Below are 27,035 nucleotides of genomic sequence, written 5' to 3'. Positions count from 1 at the left end.
TATTGATGTTGGTTCTAGGTGCTTAACTCCCATGGAAATGACTCCCATTGAAATTAAAGGGAGTTAGGCACCTACTGGGATTTTCAAAAATGCCATGCCACACATCTCTATGTTCCTAAATACCTTAAAAAATCTGGCCCATGGTCCTTACTGAGGACTAGTGCCTTTGTTTAGGTTGGAGAAAAACTATAAGGGATTGGGAAATCACTTCTGAGCATGCTTATTAGGCAACCGCTATGAAATCCTACTCACTCTCTGTGACATCTGTGTACATTTGTCCCTTCCCATCCACTCTAACCAGTTAACTCAAACTGGAGCTGCTGCTGGGACAACTGGATGAGGGTGATTGTCCTGTAAAGATCTCTTTGAAACAAGCACAGCAAAATCCCCTCCACCCTATCCCTCCAATAAAAAAAAACCCAACAACCCTTTAGCATCAGAAGCAGCTCACAGGTGTGAAAAATACAGTAAATCTTTTTGTCCCAAGAATTTGCACTAAATTCTATAGATTCTAAACCTTCATTTACAGATACATAGGATACTATGCTTTCTCAGTATAAAGCTACAACCATTGCAATGTAAACCCATGTGCTACTACCTTTTAAACCCAGCCCTGCACAAAACAATCTTTAGCCAAACAGCAGAAGTAGTAACAAGTAGGTTCTCATCCGCTCTCTACCTAATGCCCCTAAATGAAGTGTGGGTACCAATTAGGGTTTGAAACTATTTCTGTCAGAACACTGTTAAGTAAAGGCATGGCTTCAATTTAAAACCAAAGAAATTATGCAATAATCCTTCTTTTGGTTGTGTGTGTACACACACACACACACACACAGGTGTATATAACTTCTCTGATACAGCATTGTTGTTGGAACTTTATTACCTTTGCACTTCTTGAATTGTTGCACTTCAAAATGTGCAAATTTAAAAGTTGCTTTCACATATTTTTAGCCCTTAATATAATTTTATATATTGCAATCTGTCTGATCTACTTAATTTTAGCAGCTAGCAACATTAGTTAACAGTCTAGAAACTCCTCAGCACCACAGTTCTTTTCAACAAGTTGACTTAAAAACTTTTAAAGTTGTAAAAGCCAGAACCATTTACACACACTCAGAATCTGGATCTACAACTAACTGATTAAAAAAAAGAAACTGTCTGAGTGGGAATAGAGTAAGGAAGCCTGGTGATCCTGAGGTAACTGAACTGAATGCAGTAAGGAATGGATGCAAAGAAGGTAGCAGTTCAAATTCAGAATAGATTCACTTGCAAGATTCATTTATTTGCTCCACAAACATTTTGTCTCACGAACAAAGTGAATTGGGAGGAAGTATAATTCAGGAGTGTGGAGGAAAGCTAGAGAATCCTTGATTGTGCTGTTTTATCGCAACAAACAGCAGTTACTAAGATCAAAATGCAAGCAACAGGAAACAGCTGATGTGACTGCACAAGGATGTGCTCAAAGATTTGAGAGTGAAGTGTTAAGAAAGATGACAGCGAACAGAAGATTAGATACAAGTCAGCAGTATCCTAGAGCAGAGCTAAAAAGCAATTTGGGGCTGTAGTCAGAGAAGGCACTCACCACTGATCAGGGAAGGAAGAGTCCTTTTCTATAAGATCCTTCAGGAGTCTGCACCTTAAATAGTGTGTAGCCCATTGTACCTCAGTACCAGAATGATGGATTTGAAGGAGTTCAGAGAACAGAAATGGTTTGGTTGTTGGCCTGATGAGGAAAGTTTTAGAGCCCAACATGTAGAACTTGGTTTAAAAACGTGTGGGAACATGACACTTTGTATCCATTTAAAAGCTGTAAATAGCAAAGATGGAGAAGTTATTTAGAGTAGTATGAAGGAATATTACTAGTTGTGATGGGATGAAAATGAGACCTAAATGATAGGCAAGAAAGAGGATTTTGGAAGCAGTGTTTTGGATGTCTGAGCCAGCCCGGGCCCACCCTGTACCGGCAAGTACCTCCTTCCCCCTCCCCAGGATAACAGTGGCAGCCGGGGGCTCTGGCAGCGGTTTAAAGGGCCCTGGGCAGTAGCGGTGACTGGAGCCCTGGGCCCTTTAAATCGTCCCCAGAGCCCCACCACTGCTTCCCCCGGGCTCTGGTAGCAGGGCTCCGGGGATGGGGCTCTGGCTGCCACTACTGCCCTGGGCCCTTTAAATCATCCCCCAGGGCTCCGGCAGGCTCCGGAAAGTGGCAGCAGGGCTCCAGGAATGATTTAAAGGGCCCAGGGCTTGGCCGTGGCTACTGCCCCAAGCCCTTTAAATCTCCTCCCTAGCCCCACCGCTGCTACGCCAGGGCTCCGGTAGTGGGGCTCTGGCAGCAATTTAAAGGGCCTGGGGCTCCAGCCGCTGCTGATAACGCACTAGAAGTTACAGTTCTTCAAAAATATCTTAGCTTTCCTACTGCTTTTGAACTAAATGCAGCTATCAGGAGCTATGTACTGCTTTAAAGCAAAGGCAATGATCTTGCCAGCACACAAGAATTACTCTAAGTATCTGGAAAATCAGCTGCTGTAGTTGTAGAATGGCACAGAGAGGGCACAAATCAATCTGAGATCCAATAAAGAATCCATTTCCTTTCCATTGGGTTGTGTGAAATCTAACAACTTGATCCAACTTTGTCAGTCAGGATGAAGAAACATTAGATTTGCTGCACATACAGGACATGTACTATGACTTTCAGAAATGCAAGCCTTAACAAAAAGGCATGGCTTATTAAGAGATTTCTCCCATAAAAATGCAGACCTTCAAGAGTTAAAACAGGAAGAGATGAGACACAAATGGAAAAATAAACCTAAAGCACAAGAATGGAAGGAGCAAGTACCCATCATAAATTTAGGCTCTGTTAAAGTGACAAGTCTTGTCCTGGGAAAATGAAGTAAATGGACCGTTTATAGTGCCTCATTAATATTCTAAGCATTCTAGTCTCTTTTTTTTAAAGACATCTAGGGCCACATTCTCAGCTGCTGTAAATCGGTGTTGCTCTACTGCAGTCTGTGCCAGTTGAGGGTCTGGCCCATAATTTTAGTCTTTCTTGGACATAGCATAAAACTGTTCCAATGAGTAATTCTCCTCACCTTCCAGGGTCTGAGGCACTGTGGGTCAATGCATTTTCTAAAACCAGGATCGAGGTACATGGTCAGACTCAAGAGATCACACGTTGACTGAGTGACCTCCCACAGAGAGGGTTTGAGTATGACTTCACTGTATGATCTTGACTTCCCTCCAGCTCCTAATATAATCACCATCTTTTGCAACTTATGATGATTTTTGTTTATGAACCACATCCCTATCCCCACTCCCACTGAGACTAACTGGGTGCTGCCTAACAAACACAAAATCTAATGCAATAAAAACAACCAAAAACATTCTGACATTCAAGCAACTAAAGCCAATTGAGGGGCTGCACCCTGACAAAAGGGAGGAGGAGCAGCTCACAGATATGGAATCAAATCTAAAACACCTGTGCTTAAGTCTTAGCATGTTTTGTTAAACAGGGGCAAAGAACAAGCAGAGGGGTTGCAGAGTGCAGTATGTGCCACACAGTAAGGCCCACCTTCCAACCAAGGCTCAACCATCAAATCTCTAAAAGCAGGGGCTACCTGAGTGCAGACACTCATCAGGCCAAGGCTCAAAGAGGAGATTTTGAGAACAGCCAAGGCTTAGACCAATTGGAGCTTTTAAAAACTGTGTCAGCTCCAAGTCACGCTTCTACTCTCTAGGAAGGCAATGTAAAGAATGCAGAGCAGCTATACTATGGTCAGAGTCACTGAGCCCACTGAGTTAACATGCTGATGCATTCTGCATAGACTCCAAGCAACTGAGGAGCCCTGCTACTAAGGTTACTGGTGATCAAGCCTCAAGGGCTTGTGCTGTTCTTGGGAGTTCTTTTCAGGACAGATCCTGTTATAGCCAACACCAGTAGGGGGCAAAATCAACAAAAAAAACATGCATGCTACTCACATATCTCTGTACTGACACCTGACTTGGGACTTTCCATTAAGCTACCACGAGCAAAAAATGGAATGGACACTAGCAAACGTCCATGAGTCTTTGTGTTCCTAAGGGTTTCCTAAACACAGAATTTACCCACCTACGCTCCTCACAAGTCCTTCTGTAAGCTCTGAATTTTCTGAACTTCAGAAGGTCATTGAAATTATTAGTGACATGTTTCCTCCTGCAAATACAACTGCTTTATAATTTGATCAATTTAAAAATAGTTAAACGCCTTTCACAGAAGGCAGGATCCAAAGCCCCTGGATGATGAAGGGACTCTATCCACTGGCTTCAATGGGCTTTGAGTCAGGCCCTGAACCAAGATAAACATCAGATTCTACTTACGTGCACAGAATGGACTGGTCTTCTCGATCTGTGAATAAAGAGAAAAATCCATTAATTAAACAAGAAAAGTTGCACACTGACAGAGCTATTTGCATTGACCAAGAATTCTTTTGAACAAACAGGACCTGCCTGGACCTCCAAACTCTGATGATACAGTCAGTCAAAAATGTTGGGATCACATCTCGGGCAATCTGTCCTAGTGTTAAACTAAGTGCCCCTAACACCAGGATTCTGTACAAAAAGAACAAAAGGTTAAACATTCAAACACCTTTTTAAAATTTAATTAGAGATGAACTGTAATGAGGAGTCCAATGTGCACAGATGATACCCTCTAGAGGGGATCATAACACTGGAAAAGAGTTTGTACTACACTTACCCATAAAAGCCTCCTAACGAGACTAAGTGAATGACCCAATAGATAAGCCACTCAAAGCTAAAATGCTAGTAGATCAGTAGCTTTAGAAGCTGAAGCTCTGGCAGTATAGGAACTATAAAAGTTGGGAAGTGCAAGTAGCCTAAGTAAAGTGCTCTTTCAGTTCCACTGCAGCTCGAGAGGAGATTTCTACCATGAGTGATGAGGACTGTGAGGGAGTGGAAAAGCAGCAGAATGAATGGTAAAGGCTCTGGGGAAGGGCAAGGAAAATTATGCACAAGACTGAGGAGCATCAGGGAGCAGAGAAGACCATAGAAGGGGTTGAACAGGGAGCACAGAAGAGAGTTAAGAGTGATTTTAGGGGTTGGAAGTAACAGTAATAGTCTGGGCTAGGGCAAGAAGGGGATACTGAAAAGTATAAGAAAAAATGTCAAGGGTGCTTAGTAGGGCCAGAGGCAAATAGGGTAGTTGGAGAGGGCTTTACTCTACAACAAACCCTGGAAATCACCTATCCAAAGTTAATCCAAAAGAAACTGGGGCTAGGAGAAACCCCGAAGCAAAGTAAAAAATGAAAACCACCCCGGTGGCAGTTGTGCCCAGGGAACCACCACAGTATCTGTACTGGACAAACCTGAACTTCAGATTTCACAAATGCAAACTGAAAAACAAACCAGAAGTGATCCCAAAGAAATGCAGTCTAGCATTTCAACAGCTTATCTGGGAAAACCTTATCTCAGCCTGATAAGGTAGCTAAGGAGTAATAAGATACAGTAGGAAGTGCTGAGTGTCCCTAGCTCTCAACAATTCAATTGAAGTTGTGTTGTACTGAGACCTCTCAAGATGTACTGATGAACTTACAGTTGGACCCTGATCCACCCTAATCGGAATACCAGAAACTCCCATTGTCTTCAACTGAAGTTACTGGTACCCCAAGGGGAAAGAATCAGGGCCCAGGGCCTGTCTTTGTCATATTTCAGTCTCCTACTCTTCTGCAACTGTTTAAAGATCGAACATCACATTTTAGCATTTTGTAGGGTTCCCATCTGCAGTTACCTGCGTTCTAGGATAAACATTCTGCCAACTTGTGAATGGGCATCATGTCATTAAAACAAATGCCCACGAAGTCTATTGACCCAAATATGATTGATATGTTTCCAGTCAGGAATATTGGAACAGCTATTCATTCTGACATTTAGAGCTCATAATTCAGGGGAGAGGTAATCATAAATATTCTCTGTGCTGAGTTACTTTTAAAAACTGAAAAATAACGTATAGGATCATGTTAGGCAAAATTCTGGAAACCATGAAACATGTCAGATGCTGTTGCTAGTCATTGGTGGCAAGAGTAATTACACTGAGGGCTCAACTCCCACTAGTCTTCTCTGTGGTAGACCCCCAAGGAACAAGCCAACTTCCTTGACAGATTTCACATGAGCTCTGGCTGTTGATTCTGAGCAGAATCCTCAAATACACCTCAAATCCCAATTTTGCTAAGAAGTAGGCCAAAGAATATTCATTGATCAGTTTCCACCATGTAGAAGTACAGCTATGGGGTGCATATTTCTCTGCAGCGGAGTCCAACAGAATTGCCTATATTGCCCTCAACATACCCATAACGCTTATAGCTCTGCAGTCAGACAATGGCTTTGATCAAATCTCATTCTTCAGGGCTTCTGCTATTTGCCCATAGGGGTCAGGTAAGAATTTTTTCCCCATGATACAGGTGTATTCTTTCCCCCTCCTCAACTCCCCCCCCCCCTTCCTTAGAAATACCTGAGATTGGCCACAGCTGCAGATAGGAACCCTGGGTAGGGCTGACTGGTTCTCTGAGGAGGTACAGAGACTTCTCTTTGTTACTTGCCTGGTTGGTGGGTCTTGCTCACATGCTCAGAATTAAACTGATGACCAGATGTGGGGTCATGAAGGAATTTTCCTCCAGGACAGATTGGCAGGGGCTTTTTTTTTTTTTTGGCCTTCCTCTGCAGCATGGGGCTTGAGTCACCCACTAGGACCAGCTGGGCATCTCTCTCATTATCAATTCCCTGGCATTTGCAGGGTCCTCAAACATTGCTGGCATCTTGATCTCTCTACCTGTGGCACACAACAGTTCAGTCTCTTGAGGACTGAAGTGCTCTAGTTTAACTAAAGTAATTGGGCTCAATATAGGGGTAACCAGATGAAATATAATGGCCTGTGATATACAAGAAGTCAGACACTAGATGATCTAAAGGTCCCTTCTGGCCTTAAGCTCTATGACTATTATTTTGTAGCACCCACTGGATCTGCCGCTCCCACTGGCTGGGAACTGCAGCCAATGGGAGATGTGGGGACAGCACCTGCGGGCGGAGGCAGTGCACAGAGCCACCTGCCGCGCCTCCATCTAGGAGCAGCTGAGACAGATTGCCATTTGTGGGGAACCATCCAAGGTGAGTGGCCCCCAGATCTGCCACCCTGCGCCCCAAGCCACCTCCTGCACCCAAACTTACTCCCAGAGCCCACGCTCAGCACCTCGTCTCGTGCCCCAATCCCCTGCTGGCCCCACACCAACCAGACTATAACCGGCATTTCAATGAAGATTGAAAATGCTGGTTTATAGAGCTTTCCAATTGGTGAAGTGACAGATAAAATAGCTTTTACTGTATATACAGTACTATTCCAATTGCCCACAAAGTTTCTGTATAGAGTTTAACATGTCATTGGTTTAGCATCAAGGTAGGCCCCTATAATCAATGGACACTTCCTAATAAACTTAGGGCCAAATCCTAAAGTCTTTTCCCAGTTTCAATTGGTTCCTTATTCAGGCAAAACTCCCATTAAGGTCAATGGGAGTTTTGCATAAGTAAAGGCTTCAAAATCTGACCTATAGAATTTACAGTAAAAATTTATAAGAGCCAGGTATGTTCACACTGAGTAGGACCTTTCTCTGTGAGTAGCCACTGATTTTAGGGGGAATGCTTGCAGAGTAACATACTGCTTAGCATGAGTTAGGATCTCTGAATCCGGTCATAAAACAGTAGCTTGCAGAAACAAAACATGATGATGAAATGCTCCAGTGCAACATAAAGCTATTTTAAAAATGAGAAATTGCTGAGACAAAATTAGTTTCTCAAAATCAAGAGGTTTTCCTGCTAACCATAGATTTGTGCTTTAATGCAAGGAAGTTATTTGTCAGATTCTACATCACTAGTTATAAGCAGTCAAATAACAAAATTACAGAAAAAGGTGGATAAGGTGGATAGCAATTTTTAGATTCCTGAAGGTGTAGTACTCAATATTTTTAGAGACCTGTGACATTTTGATGGAATCATTTGACATTGCTAACAGAAACTGGCTTGTTTTAACTATGGGGAAATCCTGTTCTCATTTAGGAAGACAAATTATCATGCAATAAAAGTATATTTATAGGACTGTGTACCTAGTACATGAATCACTGTCTTCAAGACTTCTCTTTAAACACTACTTTAAACATTTTTTTAATCCTGTGACAGGGTTTCTAGCGTGTAACCTGAACTGTGGGACCGCTAAGCCCTCTGTCTCACCAACGTTGGCTCTGTCTTGCACTGTGATCCTGTTGGCAAGCTACAAACCTCTCACAGGTATTGTACACAGATATCCACAGTCAGGGACACACCCAACTGAGTTAGATGAATGCTTCTCCCAGCCACTCATGAACCAACAATAGAGAGGCTTCAGACAATTCTCCCCAGCCTTGCACCCTAGAACTATACCATCTTGCTTTAGTCAAAAGCCTGACCAGTGTAAGTTCATTACCCAGTCCGCCTCTCCCCCAATTTGGAGAGGATACACACAAACCTTTGTAAACTGAGCCAAAGACTTCAACAAAAACACTGTTTTAGATGAAATACAAAACAGATGTATTGACTACAGAAATATAGATTTTAAGTGATTATAAGTAGTAAGCATAGAGATTAAAGTTGGTTACCTAAGAAATAAATGTAAATTTGCAGTCTGAGTTCTATAATCTAAACATGACTTGAATCAAGCAGTTTCTCACCATGATAGATGGTACAAACAGGTCACAGATCTTCAGTACACAGGCTTTAACTCCCCTCCAGCCCAGGACAACCCTCCCTAGTTCAAAGTCTTTATCCTCCAGACATGTTTCCAAGTGTTGAGTTGTGGGGGGAATGAAGCAAGTCATGATATCACTTCCCCTCTTTTATAGTTTTTTCCAGCTTGCTGGAAAGATCTATGCTTCTGACACGGGGGTCTTCCCCCATTGGTAAAGCATTCTCCATTGTCTATGTGCTCTCTCTGAGAAGTCTTCTGGGATGGTCACTGGGAAAGTGAATTCCCTTTAATAGGCCATCAGCACATCTGACTACTCCATTTCTGTACCTGAAAGGTTGGTTGTGGGTGTCCCTACCTCACAACATAGTTCAGTAACACACACATGTAGCAAAAGTTCCTAATTTCACATACAATGATAGCACACACAATCCACTAGGACATTAATGTTCAACAGATGAAGTTTTTCAAAATGATACCTCGCAAGGCATACTTTGTACAAAACATATCAATTATATGACAGTGGTAAATATGGGGGTTCCAGGGTGTTGCTTTGAGGTACAGAGTGCTGCACATCCCCTTTAATTATGTAAGCTTTGCTACTAGGTTACCAACACGGAGTGCTAATTCATACCATATCTAATTAATCAAAGCTTTCTCTACTATATACATATTGTGACCGGGTTGGGCCAGATGGCTACGGGAGAGTGCTGGAAGATAGATATATTAGCCCCAGGTTAAGTAGGTCCCTTTTCCCTGGGTAAGGTAACAGGGAAGGTTCCAGAACAATCAGGAACTTTATGGAAACAATTAAGGTAGTCAGGCTGATTAGAACACCTGCAGCCAATCAAGAAGCTGCTAGAATCAATTAAGGAAGGCTAATCAGGGCACCTGGGTTTAAAAAGGCTCTCACTCCAGTTAGTGAGGGGTGCTTAAGGAGCTGGGAGTGAGAGGACGTGCTGCTGGAGGACTGAGGAGTACAAGCGTTACAAGACATCAGGAGGAAGGTCTTGTTGTGAGGACAAAGAAGGTGTTGGGAGGAGGCCATGGGGAAGTAGCCCAGGGAATTGTAGCTGTCGCACAGCTGTTCCAGAAGGCACTCTATACAGCTGCAGTCCACAGGGCCCTAGGCTGCAACCCGGGGTAGAGGGTGGGCCCAGGTTCCCCCCAAACCTCCCAACTCCTGATCCAACACAGGAGGTTCCACCAGAGGGGAAGGTATCTAGACTGTTCCCTGACCCACATGATGGATCAGCAAAGACTATAGGGATTGTTCTTACTCTTTTTTTCCCCCATGCTGGCCAGTGATAAGGTTATCTGATTGTATGGCAGATTTGAGCCATGAAAGTGGCCAAACTGGGGGCTACTGTGAATCTCTGAGGCAAGCAAAATCCACCAATAAGCACAGGACCCACCAAGGTAGACGAGGAACTTCATCACAATATATATAAAAATGTGGCAAAATAGGGTGAATTTAGCCTCTTAAGTTTGTACGATTCTAAACCGACTTCCATATCACAAATCTAGAAATGGTTGTGGTTGATTCTACTTTATCATAAAATGATATTAAGAGCCTGCTCCCATTCCTTCAATGGTGTAGGATCAGATCCTACAACAATAAGTCCTTTTCTTCATTGAATACTCATGCTGTAAGTAGCGTACTTTAAAAGCTTTAGTTTGTACATTGGTACAAACTAAATAGCTACATTTATTTTACTAAGAAGTGGGTTACTAGAAGGTAATATGATAGGGTGGACTAAAATTTCTAAGTAGGGCTGAGTTGGATTTCTTTTAAGTTGGAGATAGAATTTTTGCTAAAAATAGACTTGTTGTGCATAAACCAAAGCATTTGGTATGTATTGATGATCGCACCATAAAGCCATAAATACCCTAAAGAAAACAGAACAGTAACTCCTAGATACAGAGCTTCCAATGGAATTTCTGAGCCCAGGGGACATGAGAAAATACTCGGATGGGATAAGGCAGCCCAAGATTTTCTAACCACTTCTCTTTTCTTATCCATTTCTGCTTTTGTTCTTCTCCCCATTTTCCCTTCTCTTTCAATCCTTTCAACTGCTAAACAGCAGTACTTAATTCCACCTTTTAGTGGTGCCCTGCTCTCAGTAAAGACTGTGTCCCTCACTCACCATTGACCGTTCCCTCTGCTCTCTCGATACTGTAATAATCATGGTTGATAACAGTAGTGTCTGAGGGCCACCAAGAGTGGGCCCCATTGTGCTAGAATAGCAGATTATCCCTTCCACAGAGAGTTTATGGTCTAAATAGACAAGATGGACACAGGCTGGGGGAAGGGGTAGAACACACCAGCTGAGTGAACAATGTGTGATGGCAGCAAACATCATGTTAGTTCCACAGTAATTTGGGTGGGTAGGTGGAGGGGGTTAGTAAGGAGGAGATAAGCTAAATACACATAGAAAGGAAGGGGGTATGGGGCAACAAAGAAGAAGGTGAAGAGGGTCAAGTAGGTGAAGAGACTGAGGCAGAGAGTTGGAGCAAGCAGCTACTCAGCACAGGGCAGAGACCAGTCCAGTCAAAACTGTAGAAAGTTCTCAATGTCTAGAGGCCCTTGCTTTGGCTGCTTCTGCATCTGCCAGCCAAAGATTTTGGCTGGGTCCTCTCAATGGTTTTCCACTAAGACTGCCTGTGTGTGGGGGAGCAGGGTGGGAGAGACACCACCTGGGTCCCAGTGTCCCCAGAGTGTGTGTGGGGTCTTGCACCTGGGGGTGCAGCAGTCCCTGCTTTGACTGCTTCTGCATCTACCAGCTGGAGTCTGGCTGACCCAAACAGACTGTAACCTCTGGGTGTTCTTTTACTGCCCTGACGGACATCAGCAGAAATGTCCTGAGTTCCCACCTCTGCTCTGGGTGTAATTTTATGTGTCAATCGGAGAGTACAAAATGAAGCAGAGACCATACAGCAGCTCAGGCTTCTTAGAGGCACACCCTATAAGCTAGCATTGGTGTGTATGTCACCACCTGAGTTGGAATGTTGTGAGAAGAGACTTATTGGCATTGAGGGGAACTTGCATAAGGCACCCATAGAATCCTGTTCACTCACATGCACTGGCCCCCAGGGTTTATCCCCATCTTCCCCTCCTCCCACCTGGCAGCCATACAAAGTCATTAGGCTTTCAGCTCCATCTCATTGACCCATGCATTCCCTGAATCCTGCTAATCCTCTTACTGACAAACTAATTGGGAACATGCATGAACAGAGGTTTCCAAAGATACTTTATACCAATAGATTGCAGATCAGCTGTTCTAACAAATGGCAAAAGTTAAGGATGAATGAAGTGAGTCATCACTGTTAAGTCTGTTAAGAGTCATCCTTTCGTTTGAATTAATGGTCAGACCCCAACATGTCTTGTCCTTCAAATAATGTCTCATTTAGTTTTTAGAATTATCCACTTTGGTTGCTATTTCTGCCGCGGATAGCAAGCAGGGCCGTCCTTAGGCATATGCGGCTGCATAGGGCACCTGAAAATTTGGGACAGTACTTCATGCATCCGATGAAGTGAGCTGTAGCTCACAAAAGCTTATGCTCAAATAAATCTGTTAGTCTCTAAGGTGCCACAAGTACTCCTTTTCTTACTGGGTCTTAGTGTCTACCCTCCCGCCTCTTCCTATCCCTGTTCTGACCCTTCCTGCAGGCTCCCACCACAACTGGCTGCTGCAGCCTGGTGAGTCTTCCTCCAGAGGGGATCTAGTAACTTAAAAGTGAAAAAGCCTGCCAGACTTATTAGCACAACAGTGAAACTGTTAAAGAGCCATTTCAGAGTAACAGCCATGTTAAGTGGTAATGAAGCCATTTAACAGGCATTTGCCAACCCCCAGGTATATACTGTCAGTTTCTGAATTTACTGACAAAAACAGTGGTGCATTACTACAATATTTACTCAGAACATGTTAGTCTACAGGACCTTGGTTTAAAATTTACTTTAAAAATATTTAATTAGTGAGTTGGCGAAGATTATAAAATAACATCTCTAAAAAATCCTTGCATAGATTTTTAGATGCACAATCATCTATAGCCTTAAATGCCTGGATCTTCAGACATATAGTTTTGTAAATAAATCCTTCAAAAGACCACCCTTATCTAAAATACACATTTTAATTACTATAATTAAAAACAAACTTGCTTCCAAAGTTTTCCTGTCCTTTCTGTCCATCCCTTTCTTTTTTCACCCCCCCTCCCCCCCGCCTCCCAACCCCACCCAGTGAAGAGAGCCCTTAAAGGGACAACACCCGTTTCCTTCCAGATAGCTGGACAAAGAGTTTCCCTTTCTTTACTTCTGACTATCTGATGAATTAGTTTTAAGAGAAGTCTCCAGCAAAATCAGTACCTAGTAAGATATAAACTCCTTTGTTATGCCTAAAATCTTTGGAAACATATTTTTTAAAAAGAAAAGGAGTACTTGTGGCACCTTAGAGACTAACAAATTTATTTGCGCATAAATAAATGCTACAGCTCACTTTGGTGAAATTTCATAAACATGTCTATTGTTATGGAGATCACACGACGTAAATTAGTGTTCCCTTTTTCTAAAAACAATGAAAAGTGTTATGAACACAGGAAAAGTCTGTGACTGATTAATTTAAAATAATGTCTTTGTTTCAGTGAGTTAAATATGTAGTAATCTGGAATGATTACTTTATGAAGGTTTAAGAGTACATTTAAAATATAAAACCATCTTAGCAATACTAATTAAGAAAATGTAAAACAGAGAAGAGCTGCACCATGTATCCCATACTATTCAGCAAGACAGCTGACTCGCCCTTACTACAAAGTTTTTGAAAATAAATCTCTGACAAACCTCAGGGCATATTAAAAAAACAAACAAACAAAAAAAAAACAAAAAAAAAAACCAACAACCTGTGATGGACATTTTTTTTATTCCCAAATTCAGTACTTTTAATTAGGTTCCTTCTGCATGTCCAGTCTTCACCATCTGGCATGCAGTGGAAAACATGCTTCATTTGCTTTAGAAAGAAATTGCAGGAGAGTGGTTCCTTCCTCCCTACCCCCTCAATATCATTTGCTTCATGTTGGTTCAGGGATTTGGCTGGAAGAGGGTGAGCAGGGTGGGGGAGGGAAGAGAGTGGGGAGACAGTGGGGAGAGGGCAGGGCCTGGGTGGGGTGGGGTGGAGGCCTGGGGTGGAGCAGGAGTGGAGTATGGGAGGGGCTGCAGGCAGAAGCGGTGGGCTGGGGATCTAGCCTCCCCAAGCGGCAACTTCGCTCATCACCCATGACAGTAGGTAAGAGCGAGTCGGCTCCCACGCACCCAGTGCGCACTGCAATCTCCTTAGGTAGGGGTCATATTCTGCTGCCTCGTCCTCCCCCCCCCCCCCCAGGGCTGCCATCGGGCATAGGGGCGTAGGGCCCAAAAAATCCTAAGGTCAGCCCTGATAGCAAGAGTACTTATACTCACTGCCCTGTTGTGAGAATACTTATACATGTGCTTAATTTTACTTATGCAAGTACTTAAAATACATATGTGTTTCCAGGATCTGGGCCTGTGTTTTTTTTTTAAAAAATCCAAAATATTTCTTCCAGGGCCCAATGGCCTTTTGGTTCATAGCCCTTTGTTCTTGGATTTGACATTAACTCAAATAATCTTGCTATAACCATCCTCGGTATTCCCTTCAGAATTGTGGGGACTTTATTTAAGTCTTAGTCTCCCCCCCCCCCCCCCCGAGCGAATACAGATCCAATTTTGTGCCCTAAAACAGAGGTCTCCAAACTGTGTAGTGTGCCCCCCTCAGGGGGCGCAGAGGAGTGTGTGCGTGCTGGGGCCTGGGCCAGCCCTTATGGGAGCATCACAGTGCCACCCAGCTCCGCTCCTGGCCCTGGCTCTTGGTCCTGGCTGTCGGCCCCATGCCTGGGGCTCCGGCCCCACACCCCAGTTGTGGCTCCAGCCTCAGCCCCCTTACCCCGTCCCCATCCCCCCGGAGCTGTGGCTCGGCTCTGGGGGGTGGGTGGGTGTGTATGTGTGCACAAAGACAGGGATAAGGGGAGGGCACAAGGTAAAAAGTTTGGGGACTACTACCCTAAAATCATCTCCACCCCTACCAGTCTTTCTGAAAACCCAAGTTGCTTTCTCTAGAAGCTACTGAGCTGTTTTATTGATATGCCTTCAGTCTGCTTGTAACTCTTGTGTGCCCCAAGGATCTCAATAGACCAGCTAGTTCTGCCTAATCACAAACATGATCTGATGGTTTTTCACAAGGAAGCAGCAAGTTGGCAGCTTTACCATAAAAGGAGAAAACCGACTGAAGCTGTGATCAGACATTGGCTTCTTTACATTTATACTGGCTACACTGCCTAAAGGGGATGTGTCTGATGCAGTCCCATGAAAGTCACAGCAGGAAGATGGCTTTTCATCTGCAGCCCCCTTTCACCATTTTAACTTGTATGAATCTAATAAAAACTTTAAAGGTGCAGGTTCTCTCCCTCCCTCTTCCCCCACTTATTAACTAGTTTATTTTCTTTCATTATTTTTAACCCAAGCTTTCCAAGCAATACAGTTTTTAAAACTGTTTATTTCATGGCTTTTTACATCAATGAAACAAGGTTCCGGAGTTGGCAGGAGGCTGTAATAGATTCTCTTCATCTTTGATTCTTACGGACAGAGCCTTCACATCCATATGCATGCTTTATCCCAATTGTTACTGCTACCCAAGCTGGCTTTGCACATCAGCATTGACCAATACTACTAAACTGACATCCCTCTGTGTTTAAGTCCAATTGCCTTTTGGTGGGGGTGGGGAAGTGATAACCTCACTTTTGTGAAGTACGTAGCTATGTATCTGTAAAGCTGTTTTCTATGTACCTCATCTTTAAGTGTAAGGTTAGCTTGATAGTTTGTCTGCAAGGACATTCAATATTACTTAGTTCAACTCGATAGAGACAGTGCTGTCTCAAGGAGACATTTCATATGTTCTTTCTTTCATTTAGATTAAAGGAAACAAAGTCAAAAGCAGAAAAAAGTTCATGGCTGCTCTCTATGGTGATAACTTGGCATGTTTCTGCCTTATCTGGGCAGAGCCAGAGTGCGTACCATGAATTCGTCTACCTATGCATGCAGAGACAAAATGGCTACATTCACTACTAGTGGCAGTGGGGAAATCAGAAAATTGCCTCCCTCCAGTTCCACTGCCAGAAGAGAAGATCTTGCAAGACTGTTTTGAAAATCTGGGCAGAATCTTAACAGCACAGTGCTTCAAGCACTTACTTGTGCTTAGGGGCAGTCAATGAGCACTTGCTTCATAGTTCTGAACACTTTTCAAATTCACAAGACTTCTTCTGATATCAAATGGGCAATGAGAGAGAGAGAAGGCATTTTGAAAAGCCCCATCAATGGCACAGATCTGGACGATGTCCGGGGCTCTCTGCTTGGTGTCCCCGTCAGGTTCCCTTCATTTAGCCCTGTGATCTCACTCCCGTTCTTGTTATCTCCTTAGTTGTCCCCCGTAATTATTTGGAATCCTGGACCTATGGATCCTCCCCTGAGGCTGGGGGGAGGTCCTGTAGCCGTGGGCGGGCTTCTGCCCACCCACTTCCTGGATCCCAACAGGAGTACTCACCCGCCCCACTTTTACCTGTGTAAATTCGGACTGTTCAGCTATTAGCACACTGAACTGTGAAGTGACGCAATGCTACAGCACCTGGTTCCTGGCCTGCTGTGTGTTCCACCCGGTCAGTACAGTGCTTTATTCACCTGAGTGTATTAGTTTTTCCCCTCCATTATAAAGAGCAGGAAACTTGAATCTCTGATGCACTGCCACAAATTGCATTAACACTCACCAAGAACTCACCAAAAGAGCACGGGGGTGCAAGGGGAAGGAAGAGAGGCTGAAGCAGATTGAGTGAATAATGCATTCAGCTCAAGAGGAGCATTTCTTTGTCTGAGGCTACGTCTACACTACACACCTTTTAGCGACAGGGCTGTGTCGGTACAGCCATGCCGCTAAAAGTTGTGCAGGTAGCTGCCGTTTGTCGGCTCTGTTGCTGACAAAAAACTTCCACCCCCAACGAGCAGCTCTCCTGCCAACAACGCACCGTTCACACGGGCACTTGTCCAGGCAAAACCTTTGTCTTTTGGGCGGGTGGGGATTAAACACCTCTGAAAGACACAAGTTGTGTTGTTCAATTCCCCATGTAGACATGCCTTAGATGGTAGTGGGCTTTTACCGGCAGTTCTAAAGATGCTTGGGCAGAAGAGTATCCATCTGTGAGATGGCAGGATAAATAAGGGGGAGTGAGGCAAAGGTACCATCACCATTAGATGATAAACATTGCAGAAAACGTGTAAGTAGATTCAGAACCCCTTATCAGAATCACAACTCTTTGCACACTGATACTGCTTCTCATTCAAAGATCTCTAACTCCTTTGTGATCATTAATGGATGGAACCACAACATGTCCCGTGAGATATTAAGTATTATTATGCCCATTACGTTTATGAGGAAACAGGGGTGCTCAAAGAGAGTGACTGGGCCCTCGTCACACTGCCAGTGACAGATGGTGCTAGACTGATTAGTCAAGACTCCCAGTCCCCTACTCTGAGGAAGAGCTAATAGATAAGATTTTCAACATCACCTCTGGGATTTAGGTGCTCAACTCCCAGTGAAGTTAATGGGAATTGTGTGTCTATCTCCCAGTCAATATCTCCTTACATTTTTCCCCTCGTTTGAATACACATTTGTGTGGGTTTTGGGCAGGTACCCAAATGTTTAACATCAGTTTTCCTTGGCTATGTTTTTGAGCATTAGAACAAGTCAAAAACTTATCTCAGACCTCATATTTGATGCCTAAATATGAACCAAACAAAGGGGAAGTGCCACTTAGCGAGGACCAAATGCATAATAGAAGAAGAGTTCTCTGCTTAGGTATTTGGATATGCTTTTTACTCCAGCAGCATTACAAACTCTTGGGGGCAGATCCTCAGCCAGTGATGTTGTCATCGTCATTCTGTTGTCTTCCATAGAGCTATGGCAATTTATACCAGCTGAGGGATTGCCCCCTTATGAAAGCAAAGTCCGTCAGCCAAGGATAAGTGAGTGGATTGCCCTGGGCCATGCTGTCCTGAGGAGGAAATATTAAAGCACAATTCTTCACACTTTATAAACATAAAGATACTCCTGGTTTTTAAAGGGCACTGTATGCCTGTTGACTAAGCAAGATACTAAAAACTCACAAGGAAAATATGCAGGGAGTTAGTGCTGCAATGCATGCTTTGCAAACATGATTTTCTGTTTACACTCCAGCTGTAAACATATTTGTTCAAACCCCATATTTGCCGGTGCGTGTCCATACACTTTATATATACATATTCTGTTGCTCACCCGCAACTCCCACCGAAATGCACTTTCACCACTCCAACTGGGGGTGAAGTCTGGTAGAACAAATGGAGATATTTTGAAGTTGGATTCAGATAGGTGTGCAAAGCACAAACAGACAAAAGCACAGTTTTTAAAGTATCAAAAGCAGCTGGGGCTCTCGCTGAAACGGAGAGAATCCAAAATACCATTTACAAATAAATAAATAAAATAAGAAGGGGGGGGGGTGGCCTGGGCTTGTGACAAGATCTCATGGGACTGCTCCTCCCATTGAACTGCTGCTGTGTAGGGTTTGAGTGTTACAGACAGTCAAAGTACATCCAGTTAAAGACTCTTAGGCTCTTCTCATGAACTCATCCCCCTTTTTCTCCCTCCCACCCATCCTCTTCCTCTCCACTGTCAAGAAGGGTAACTTTCAAAGAAGTACATTAATCACATTGCCACAACAGCAGAGATCCTCTCAGAACTGATGCCAGCAACAGGAGTCAAAAACGGGCAGGGTCAACAAACAAGGAATTCTATTTGCCGTTTTAAAAAAACCCACCACAACTCCTAAAACGCCACCCCTCAAACACAACAAGGAACACAGAAACAAACCAAAGTCCTTCAAGGTAAAATCTGTGAGACGAGCAGTTGCAATCTCTCAACAGCAAGTAAATTTCAGGAAGACTGAGAAGGGTGGGGAGGTAGCCAGGAAAAGCAAGAGTGAGGATGCTCTGTAAGCCCATGGGCTATCTCACCAGCTCAGGAAAGAACCGAAGCAGGCCCAAGTCTGTTTCAGGTCCTTGCCTCAGGGCACCATTCCTGTCAGGCGTTAATTTGTGGCTGGTGATGGTGAAGTTGTGAGAGAGGCACCAATGTTTGGCCTTCATCCTTCTCACACACCTCTCCTCTTTCACCTCAGTGCATAACCTGACTGAGTTTCTAGCTCTCGCCACTAGACAGCACTGCGTCCCTAATGGCAAGGGGTAGTTCTGAAATCAGACAAATACAGTACGGACTGGATATGGCATCAATTTATACTGAGTGGGTTACTCTACCATGATTATGCTATTCTGGAAGAGACTTCCCTCGTCTCATTAAGCTAGATTCCAGCATCTGACCCTTGTATGCTTATGCAATAAATTTGAGTGTAAGAGGATTTGATATGCATGTTTTTATAAGAGTAACTGCTGCTATAATTAGGGGAGGGAGGCACATTGTCTGTTATCTTCTCTGTGCATTATGGTGAAGTGTCAAAACTCCCTGCTTTGTATGTCAGACTGTGACCCTATCTTCCATTCCCACTCAGCTGGAGAAGCCAAAGTGGTTTCTAGATAAGAAAAGCAAATTGTGCATTCATCACATCAGCCACAAAGCTAACAAAGGCTGATACAATATGGCAGCTACTTGATTGTCCAGGATTTAAATAGGATTATATATATTTCTACACACTCTGGCCAATGTTTGAAAGTGTAGATGTGTAAAGTTGGACACCTGAATCCATATTTGGGACCGAAGTAAGTGGTTTGATGTTCAGGAGTACTGAGCACTCAGTTTCCACTGAAGTCAGAGGGAGCTGTGAGTGCTCACGTCTTCTGGGGGGAAAATAATAATAATAAAAAAAACCAGCTACTTCCTAAATATGGATTCTGGGACCTCACTTTAGGTCCCCACTATTTGAAACTGTTGGCCTATAGGCAACAGATGTATTTCAACATTAATATCCAACTACATTAAAATACCCTGCTAGGTATTTAAAGTCAGCTGAAGTCTATTATTTATCTACGGTCAGTTAATATAGGCTGCAAGCAGAACCTAACATACTAATTGTAACCCACACACCTTCTGGGTGTAGTGTTCTGTCCATCTAGTGGCACAGAGACCACTTAGCGAGACAGGGATTAATGAGTTTGCTCTACAGCCTTAGCTAACAGCCCTGTGGCTTTTAGCTCACACAGTAGAGGTTCATGCACTAAGCTCCAGAGGTCCCAGGTTCAATCCCGACAACTGGCGTCTGTTGATGTTACATAATCACACAACAAAGCCAGTCTTATACAAGAGGAGCACTGCTTTTCATGGAAAAGCAGGAAATTAGCTTCCTTTGTTGTGTCTTGGGTAGGTCTTGTGAATGAAACAATTGCCACCATTTACGATATTCCAGATTATTGGTTAAGGACTGATAACTTTAATTTTTGATTCCTTATACCTAGCAACTAAGATTATCAATTATATTTCTCAGAGAGAAGGCACAAATACAGCATCAGAACAATACTTGTAGTATCTCATAGAGTTTTGAATAAATTGACTACATAGGAAAATGACACAAATAATACAGGGTGCAAAATGCTTTGCTGAGCTCTGCACAATTTCTCTGAATAGCAATCACATTGTTGTGTACATATGCTTAAGCTTATTACACAAACAATATATTACAAAGAAATTGGTACTTCTCAGTAGCTCAGCTATTGGGCTGCAATACTGCTTTGTAAACATTCCTGGTTTGTTTTCCCAAGTCAAGCAAGCTCAGGGCCCAGTCGGGGAGTTCTTGCTCAGGCAAAATTTGTCGATGAGGACTGCAGGATTGGGCCCTTGAACTTCATTTTTCAATATCTTTCAACATGTAAATGCTCAAACAATCAGGGGACGAAGAGTGCAGTTCATCTGAACCCTAATTTCCTGGACCACATTTGTGGCTGGTTCTGAGACAGTAGACCAATATATCAACTTACCCTGTACTGGTGCAGTGTTATAAACTGATTGTTTTCTATTCCCCACCGCCACCCAAAATCTGTTGTTTTTTCTTAGACTAAAAGCTTTTACAGGTTTATATCTGACTAAAGGCTTTACAGGTTTATATCTGAAAGCAACAAGATGAAATATAGTAGTGACAAAATGCAAAGGACTACACTTATGAAGGAGGAATCAACTGCACAGAGACAAAATGGAGAATAACTGGCTACGTCAGGGGTGAGCAAACTACGGCCCGCGGGCCAGATCCAGCCCATCAGGGGCCACACCCCTGAGCCTCTCCCCACACCCCAACCCCCTGCCCCAGATCCAGCTCTGATCCCCCTCCCACTCTCTAAACCTCTCTAAACCAGAGCACCCTCCTGCACCCCAAACCTCTTATTCCCAGCCCCACTACAGAGCCCACACCCCCAGCCAGAACCCGAACCCCTTCCCACACCCCTGCCCCAGCCATAATCTCCCCTCCCCCTCCACCCTCCGAACCTCTCAGTCCCAGCCCAGAGCCCACACCCACTCCCCCACCAAGCCCAATTTTGTGAGCATCCATGGCCCTCCATACAATTTCTATTCCCCGATGTGGCCCTCGGGCCAAAAAGTTTGCCCACCACTGGGCTAGGTGGTAGTACTGCTGGAAAGGATCTGGGTGTTCTAGTTGATCACAAACTGCATACGAGTCAATAATGTGATAAAGCTGCAAAAAATAGTCTAATATCACTCTGGGGTGTATTAACAGGAGTGTTATATGTCAGATATGGGAGTTCATTGTTCCATTCCACTCTGTAGTGGGGTGGCCTCAGCTGGAATATTGTGTCCAGTTTTGGACATCACTCTTTAAGAAAGATGTGAACAAACTGAAGAAAGAGTCCAGAAGAGAGCAACAAAAACAAAGATTTAGAAAATCTGATCTATGAGGAAAGTTTAAAAAAACAGGACTAGAAACTTAAAAGAAAAGAAGACTGAGGGGAGGAGCTGATAACAGTCTTCAAATATGTTAAGGCAGCGGGCTCCAAACTTTTGAGGGTTGCACCCCCCCTTACTCCCATCCGCACCCTGCCGCCCTCCTGGAGATGGGAGCGGGTCCACGTGTGTGTGTGGGGCGGAGCAAGGCTGGGGATGGGTGTGGAGCCAGGAGAGGGCCTGGGGGCGGGAGCGGAGCCACAGCCGGGCTGTGGTGGGAGCCGGCAGCCAGGCACACAGCCAGATGTGACTCCCCTCCCAGCCCTACTCCCAGCCTCGGCCCCGGGCCGAAAACAGAACCGCAGCCAGCAGTTGAGGCTGGGGGCGGGGCCAGGAGTGGAACCGCACCGAGACTGGGGATGGGGGCAGGTGCTGGGACAAGAGACTAGGAGGGGGCCAGGCGTGGGAGCGGGCCCAGAGCAAATCTGGTGGTGGGGAGGGGAGGGGTGGCGTTCCCTCCCTGCTCCCCTGAGGGGCTGTCCTGGGCCCTGCCACACACCCATAGTCGTTCCTCCATGCCTTCTAGGGGGGTGCGCCCCACAATTTGGGGACCTCTGTGATAAAGACTGTTATAAGGAAGACAGGGATCAACTGTTCTAACTAAGGATAGTTAAGTACGGGAATAGGCTTCCCACGGAGGTTGTGGAATCCCCATAATTGGAGTTTTTTAAGAAGAGGCTAGACAAGCACCCGTCGGGGATGGTCTAGGTAAACTTGGTCTCATTTCAACATGTGGGGGATGGACTAGATAACCTCTTGAGGCCCAATCCAGTCGTTTATTTCTCTGAGTCTATGATAAAACAATGACAGCACGAGTAAGAGGAGGTATGTTACCTCGAAAGTCTCTTCCACATTACTTTTTGGGTCTGATCCTGTTCCCACTGCAGCTCATTCTCTTTATCGTTAGAAGGCTGATTGCATTCTTGATGCCGAAGATAGGACTCCAGCTCCAAAATGTGAGAATGCAACCAAATGATAGTCACCAAGACGTTACTGGATTTCACTTGGCTTCACTTTATTGCAGCACGCACACAGTAACGCTGACCAGGAGTCAGCAAAACTTAGCGGCTAGCCTTGGAATAGTCTCCATGAACAAAGGGAGTTTTTTCCATGCCCGTATTTGCCAAAACTATTTGCTTGACTTTAAACCCTGCCCACATGCCTCCACTCAGACTGGTGAATCGATTGTTTTTCCTTTTTGAGTCACATAATGTTCATGGACCGCAATTCCTGCCAAAGAATTCCTCGGGAAGCTTTAGAAAGCCCATGTCTCTTTTCTGTAATTGAAGAGAGCTATAAATCTTCTTCTGACTGTGCTCCTTTCCTAGATGGAATAAACTTTTATAACAATCATATTCTGCTGCTGCTCAGGGATTTCTAAGTTTTATAAACATTGCTAAGCCAGGATATTTTCCAGCCTTACCTTGCAACATACTCCTGTATGCTGTATCTGCTATAGCATAGATATGGGGTGGCATCTCATGCCTCTTCTTCCCTTTGTACATATCAATAATCTTATCTGAATAGATGGGCAGGTATTTGTATGGGTTTACCACAACACAGAAGAGGCCTGAATATGTCTGCAAGGAAAACCGAATAGAGAAGAATAGTGTAACTCAGAATGTTTCAAGAAACATTGAGAAACATGAAGATCAAACATATTTAACACAATATTTTAATAAGTAAATCACTGTCCTAGACAGCCTTTTATACAACACAACGATGATATAGCCATAGAGAAATCAGAACATATACCTGGGTGAAGTAAGAATTTTCAGTTACATATCCACCTAATCATCTCTAACAATAAGAGATAGCTACAAGAATGTTCAAATGTCAAGTTCGATAAAAACATCATACTTTGCATACCACGTGCCATAGTTCATGACTGCAGTTACTTTGCTGGGGTTGCACAGGGTGAATGGGCAGAACTGGCCACCACCATTCTTAGTGCTTGCATGTACATGGAAATGCCTATGGATCTGTATATGAGCAATTTCAATGAGCTGAAAAACATTACAGTCTCTGTTTAACCAGATAGCAATTCACTAAATTAAAATCTCAGGATAATTGGGAAAAAACTTGAAACTGACTGATTTTTTTTTAAAGTAGGGTGGTATGTATATAATGTAGAGCTGGATGAATACTACAAAGGCTGTTTGCAAAAAATTCATTCTAGTTCCAAATTGCTGCTTGGTCAGACCACGTAAATGTCCTTATTACCTGGCTTTGGGGTTTTTGTTAACACAAGAGTTTAGGAAATGATTCTTTACATGTGAATAAGGATATTCACGCAAACAAGAACATTGACTATTTGTTGTTCATCATTTGCTTTTCATTATGCTTTTATTTTAAAAGGTTTCAGCTATCCAATCAGTAGCAGAAACAATAGCACATGACATAAGTGACTAATCATGTACCACAAATAATGAATAGCAGGTAGTCAAAGTGACCAGTTTGCAAGCACTTCACAGGCTGAAATTTGTTTGCATGACTGTGGCTAGCTAGCAGATTTCAGTATCCGCTCTTAAACAATTCACAAGTAAAGAACTATAAACCTGTCTGATCATTTATTCATAATCAAAACTTCATGTTAGATTTAAAAAAGAAAATGAGAAGGAAAAAAGTTGTGTTGTAGAACTGGAACTACAATCATTTACGAATTTAACATCTTCCAATTATTTTAATTTATATTTATATAGATGAATTATTATTGGACAGTTTTTAAATATACCATTTGAGTTATTTCACAGGAGACTGTTTCTATTTGATCTTTTCCTTCCTGAATCTAAGGAATATGTTTGAGTACAGTAGCCATCACAAGAACCTCCAAAATGTGACCACGCAAAGGCATCTCTGCAGGCTTGTGTCCTTGAGCAGAGACTTAAAATATGGGCACAGGGATTTCCCTTTCTTGACTATATTAGGAAACAGTACAAGTTTTAAATACAGACTGAACACCGTATATGGTATTAGGCAAACACAGAAATAGCATCCATCAGTTTGCAGTGCTGATCAACAGGTTGGTTACTTGCACTGTGCAGGAGAACTCCTGTGGTCTAATTCTGGTTAGGTCAAAGGATCCCAGTGCTCACACGTCTACTACCTTTGGAAACTCTACTGCTGCATTTGCATGTTCTTATGTGAGATATCAAGGAAAGTATGGTCAAGCTCTTCACTTCCTTCAAGGTCCCTACGCTAGAACTGATAGGTCACTAGTTACTAACACTGGATTCTCTTTGGCATTGGAGTCTTGAAGGGAAGTCCCAACTCCAAACATTCTGAAATGATCCCGTATACTGGAAAGAGAGAAGAGCTCAGAACTAAATGGATAGTGGGGTTTCTTTCAGACTGGGCAAATATTCAGTTAAAAAAAAATCTGTCTCAAACTCCTATAAACCAGTATTGAAGGACTATATATGTCTAAAACAATTAGAAGTTTTAAATAACAGTTTAAGGTTACATAGTGATTGAAAGATTGATTCCCTCAAGGCTTTTAAAAGCAAGGACAGCTGGGCAACTTTATCTTGCATACCTAACATCACTTCCTCCCCCCGAAAAAGCATGCAGACTTCCCATTTAAGAACAGTTCTAACTTAGGCTTCAATTCAGCTAGGTACTTAAGAATATACCTGACTTTGAGCATGTGACTTGTCCTACTGGAGTCAGTAGGATAACTCATGTACTTTGAATTAGGCATGTGCTTAAGTACCTTGTTGAATCAGGGCCTTAAAGAGTAAGAAGTTAATAGTGAAGTGGTTATTTAGGCAGGGAGACAATATGAGCTACTGATCCACGCACAGGACTCCGGACTTCTAATCTTAGCTCTGACAGGCTCTGTCTGATTTTGGGCAAATTACTTGAGATCTTCCTTTCCCAGCTTGTGAAAGCTCAGCTACAATCCCAGGTCACCTACCTGGTGAGGATATTGAGAAGGAGAATTAGTGAATATGAAGCACTCTGTAGGCAAGATTTTATGATAATCTATCACAGGGTTAAAAGATATTTCTGCATGGGTTAAATCAAGCTGCCAGCCCCAACGATACAGTCTGCCCAGACAGTGGGATTCAGAAGCTCAAGTCACCCACATGCCAGTCCACAGAGGGTCTGGAGCTGGCAGGCACAGCCCAGAAAATAGTTTGGGCCATCTAGGGATGGGCGCAGGGCCATGGCACCCTGGATACATGTTGATTCAGTGCATCTTCTGGGCAGCTTCCACTCATGGGACTCCTACCAACCACAGGCTGTTTAAAACTCCTCCTCTGAGAAAGTGCAGATGTTACTCCTGCCCCCGCCTCCCTAGGAGGTGAACGCCCCTTTGCCACAGCTGTCCTTGCAGACCCCTGGGAGAGAAGTGAGCCTTTAAAATCTTATGTAAGCGCTAAGGATGTAAACTTTGTGTGTTCCGTTAGTGTTAGAAATATTCCTTCTGCTCTCTCTGTTAAAAAACACATCATTTTCCTTTGAGTTCCGGGCAGCTGGCACATTATGGTTTCTCTCTCATTATGGTTTCTAATCATCTGATTGAGATGCACTTACTGGAATTGGGCAAACTACTTACATCTCTCCTACTTCAAGCCTCAGAAAGACAAATACTAATCTGATACAGCCATGCCCTGGAAACTGAATTTGCTCACCTTGCAATGCCCTAACCTCATAGACAATGTGGAAAGACACAGCCCATAGGTTGTCTTTCCAGTGTGAACAATGGGCCTGACCTTCACTATACTGCTCTATGTGAGCAAATCTCCCACTGACATCAATCCCCCAGCCATGGAGTGAGAGTGCCAAACAGTAGAGTGTACATCCTCGGCCAGGTCCACAACAGGTAATATTGAGATAACTTCACTGAATACAAAGAAGCTATGCTGATTTACACCACCTGAGACTCCGGCCTCCAGTATGTAGATCAGACAGTGGAATTTTACCCTAAAATTTTACCTGTAGTCAGAGAGTTGTGTTAATATGTCTTTTGTTATATGGTTCTAGGATAAAAACTATTTAAGGAAAGACACCATGAGATAATCTGGTTCTAGTCCAAATATATTTTTTCTATATTTTAATACTTACACCCAATTTTTGCCTTAAAATTCAGACAGTATGTTTCCTGGGATTCATAGTGACATCATTTAGTGTTAATGGGAAATTATCAATCTAATCTAATCTACCTACACAAATGGCCTGCTTCTGCTCCCAATAGAGTCAATGGAAGTTTTGTCACTTGTTGCTTGAAATAT

General features: G+C 43.4%; 1 protein-coding gene across 3 annotated transcripts in view; it reads right to left on the bottom strand.

Annotated features, from left to right (window-relative positions):
• Window positions 1–27,035, bottom strand: part of MYH11 (myosin heavy chain 11) — a 100,775-nt gene that overhangs the window by 51,061 nt on the left and 22,679 nt on the right. For all 3 annotated transcript variants that reach the window (XM_073362342.2, XM_073362340.2, XM_073362341.2), the window contains exons 3-4: window positions 23,222–23,378; window positions 4,351–4,378 (exon numbers count right to left, since the gene is read on the bottom strand). In XM_073362342.2, coding sequence (XP_073218443.1) covers window positions 4,351–4,378; window positions 23,222–23,378 — 185 coding nt within the window. The remainder of the gene's footprint in view (window positions 1–4,350; window positions 4,379–23,221; window positions 23,379–27,035) is intronic.

The sequence above is a fragment of the Lepidochelys kempii genome, chromosome 10 (genome assembly GCF_965140285.1).
Source record: "Lepidochelys kempii isolate rLepKem1 chromosome 10, rLepKem1.hap1, whole genome shotgun sequence".
NCBI lineage: Eukaryota > Metazoa > Chordata > Testudines > Cheloniidae > Lepidochelys > Lepidochelys kempii.
Note: the sequence above shows the minus strand (reverse complement) of the source record. Positions and strands in the feature narration are given on the sequence as shown.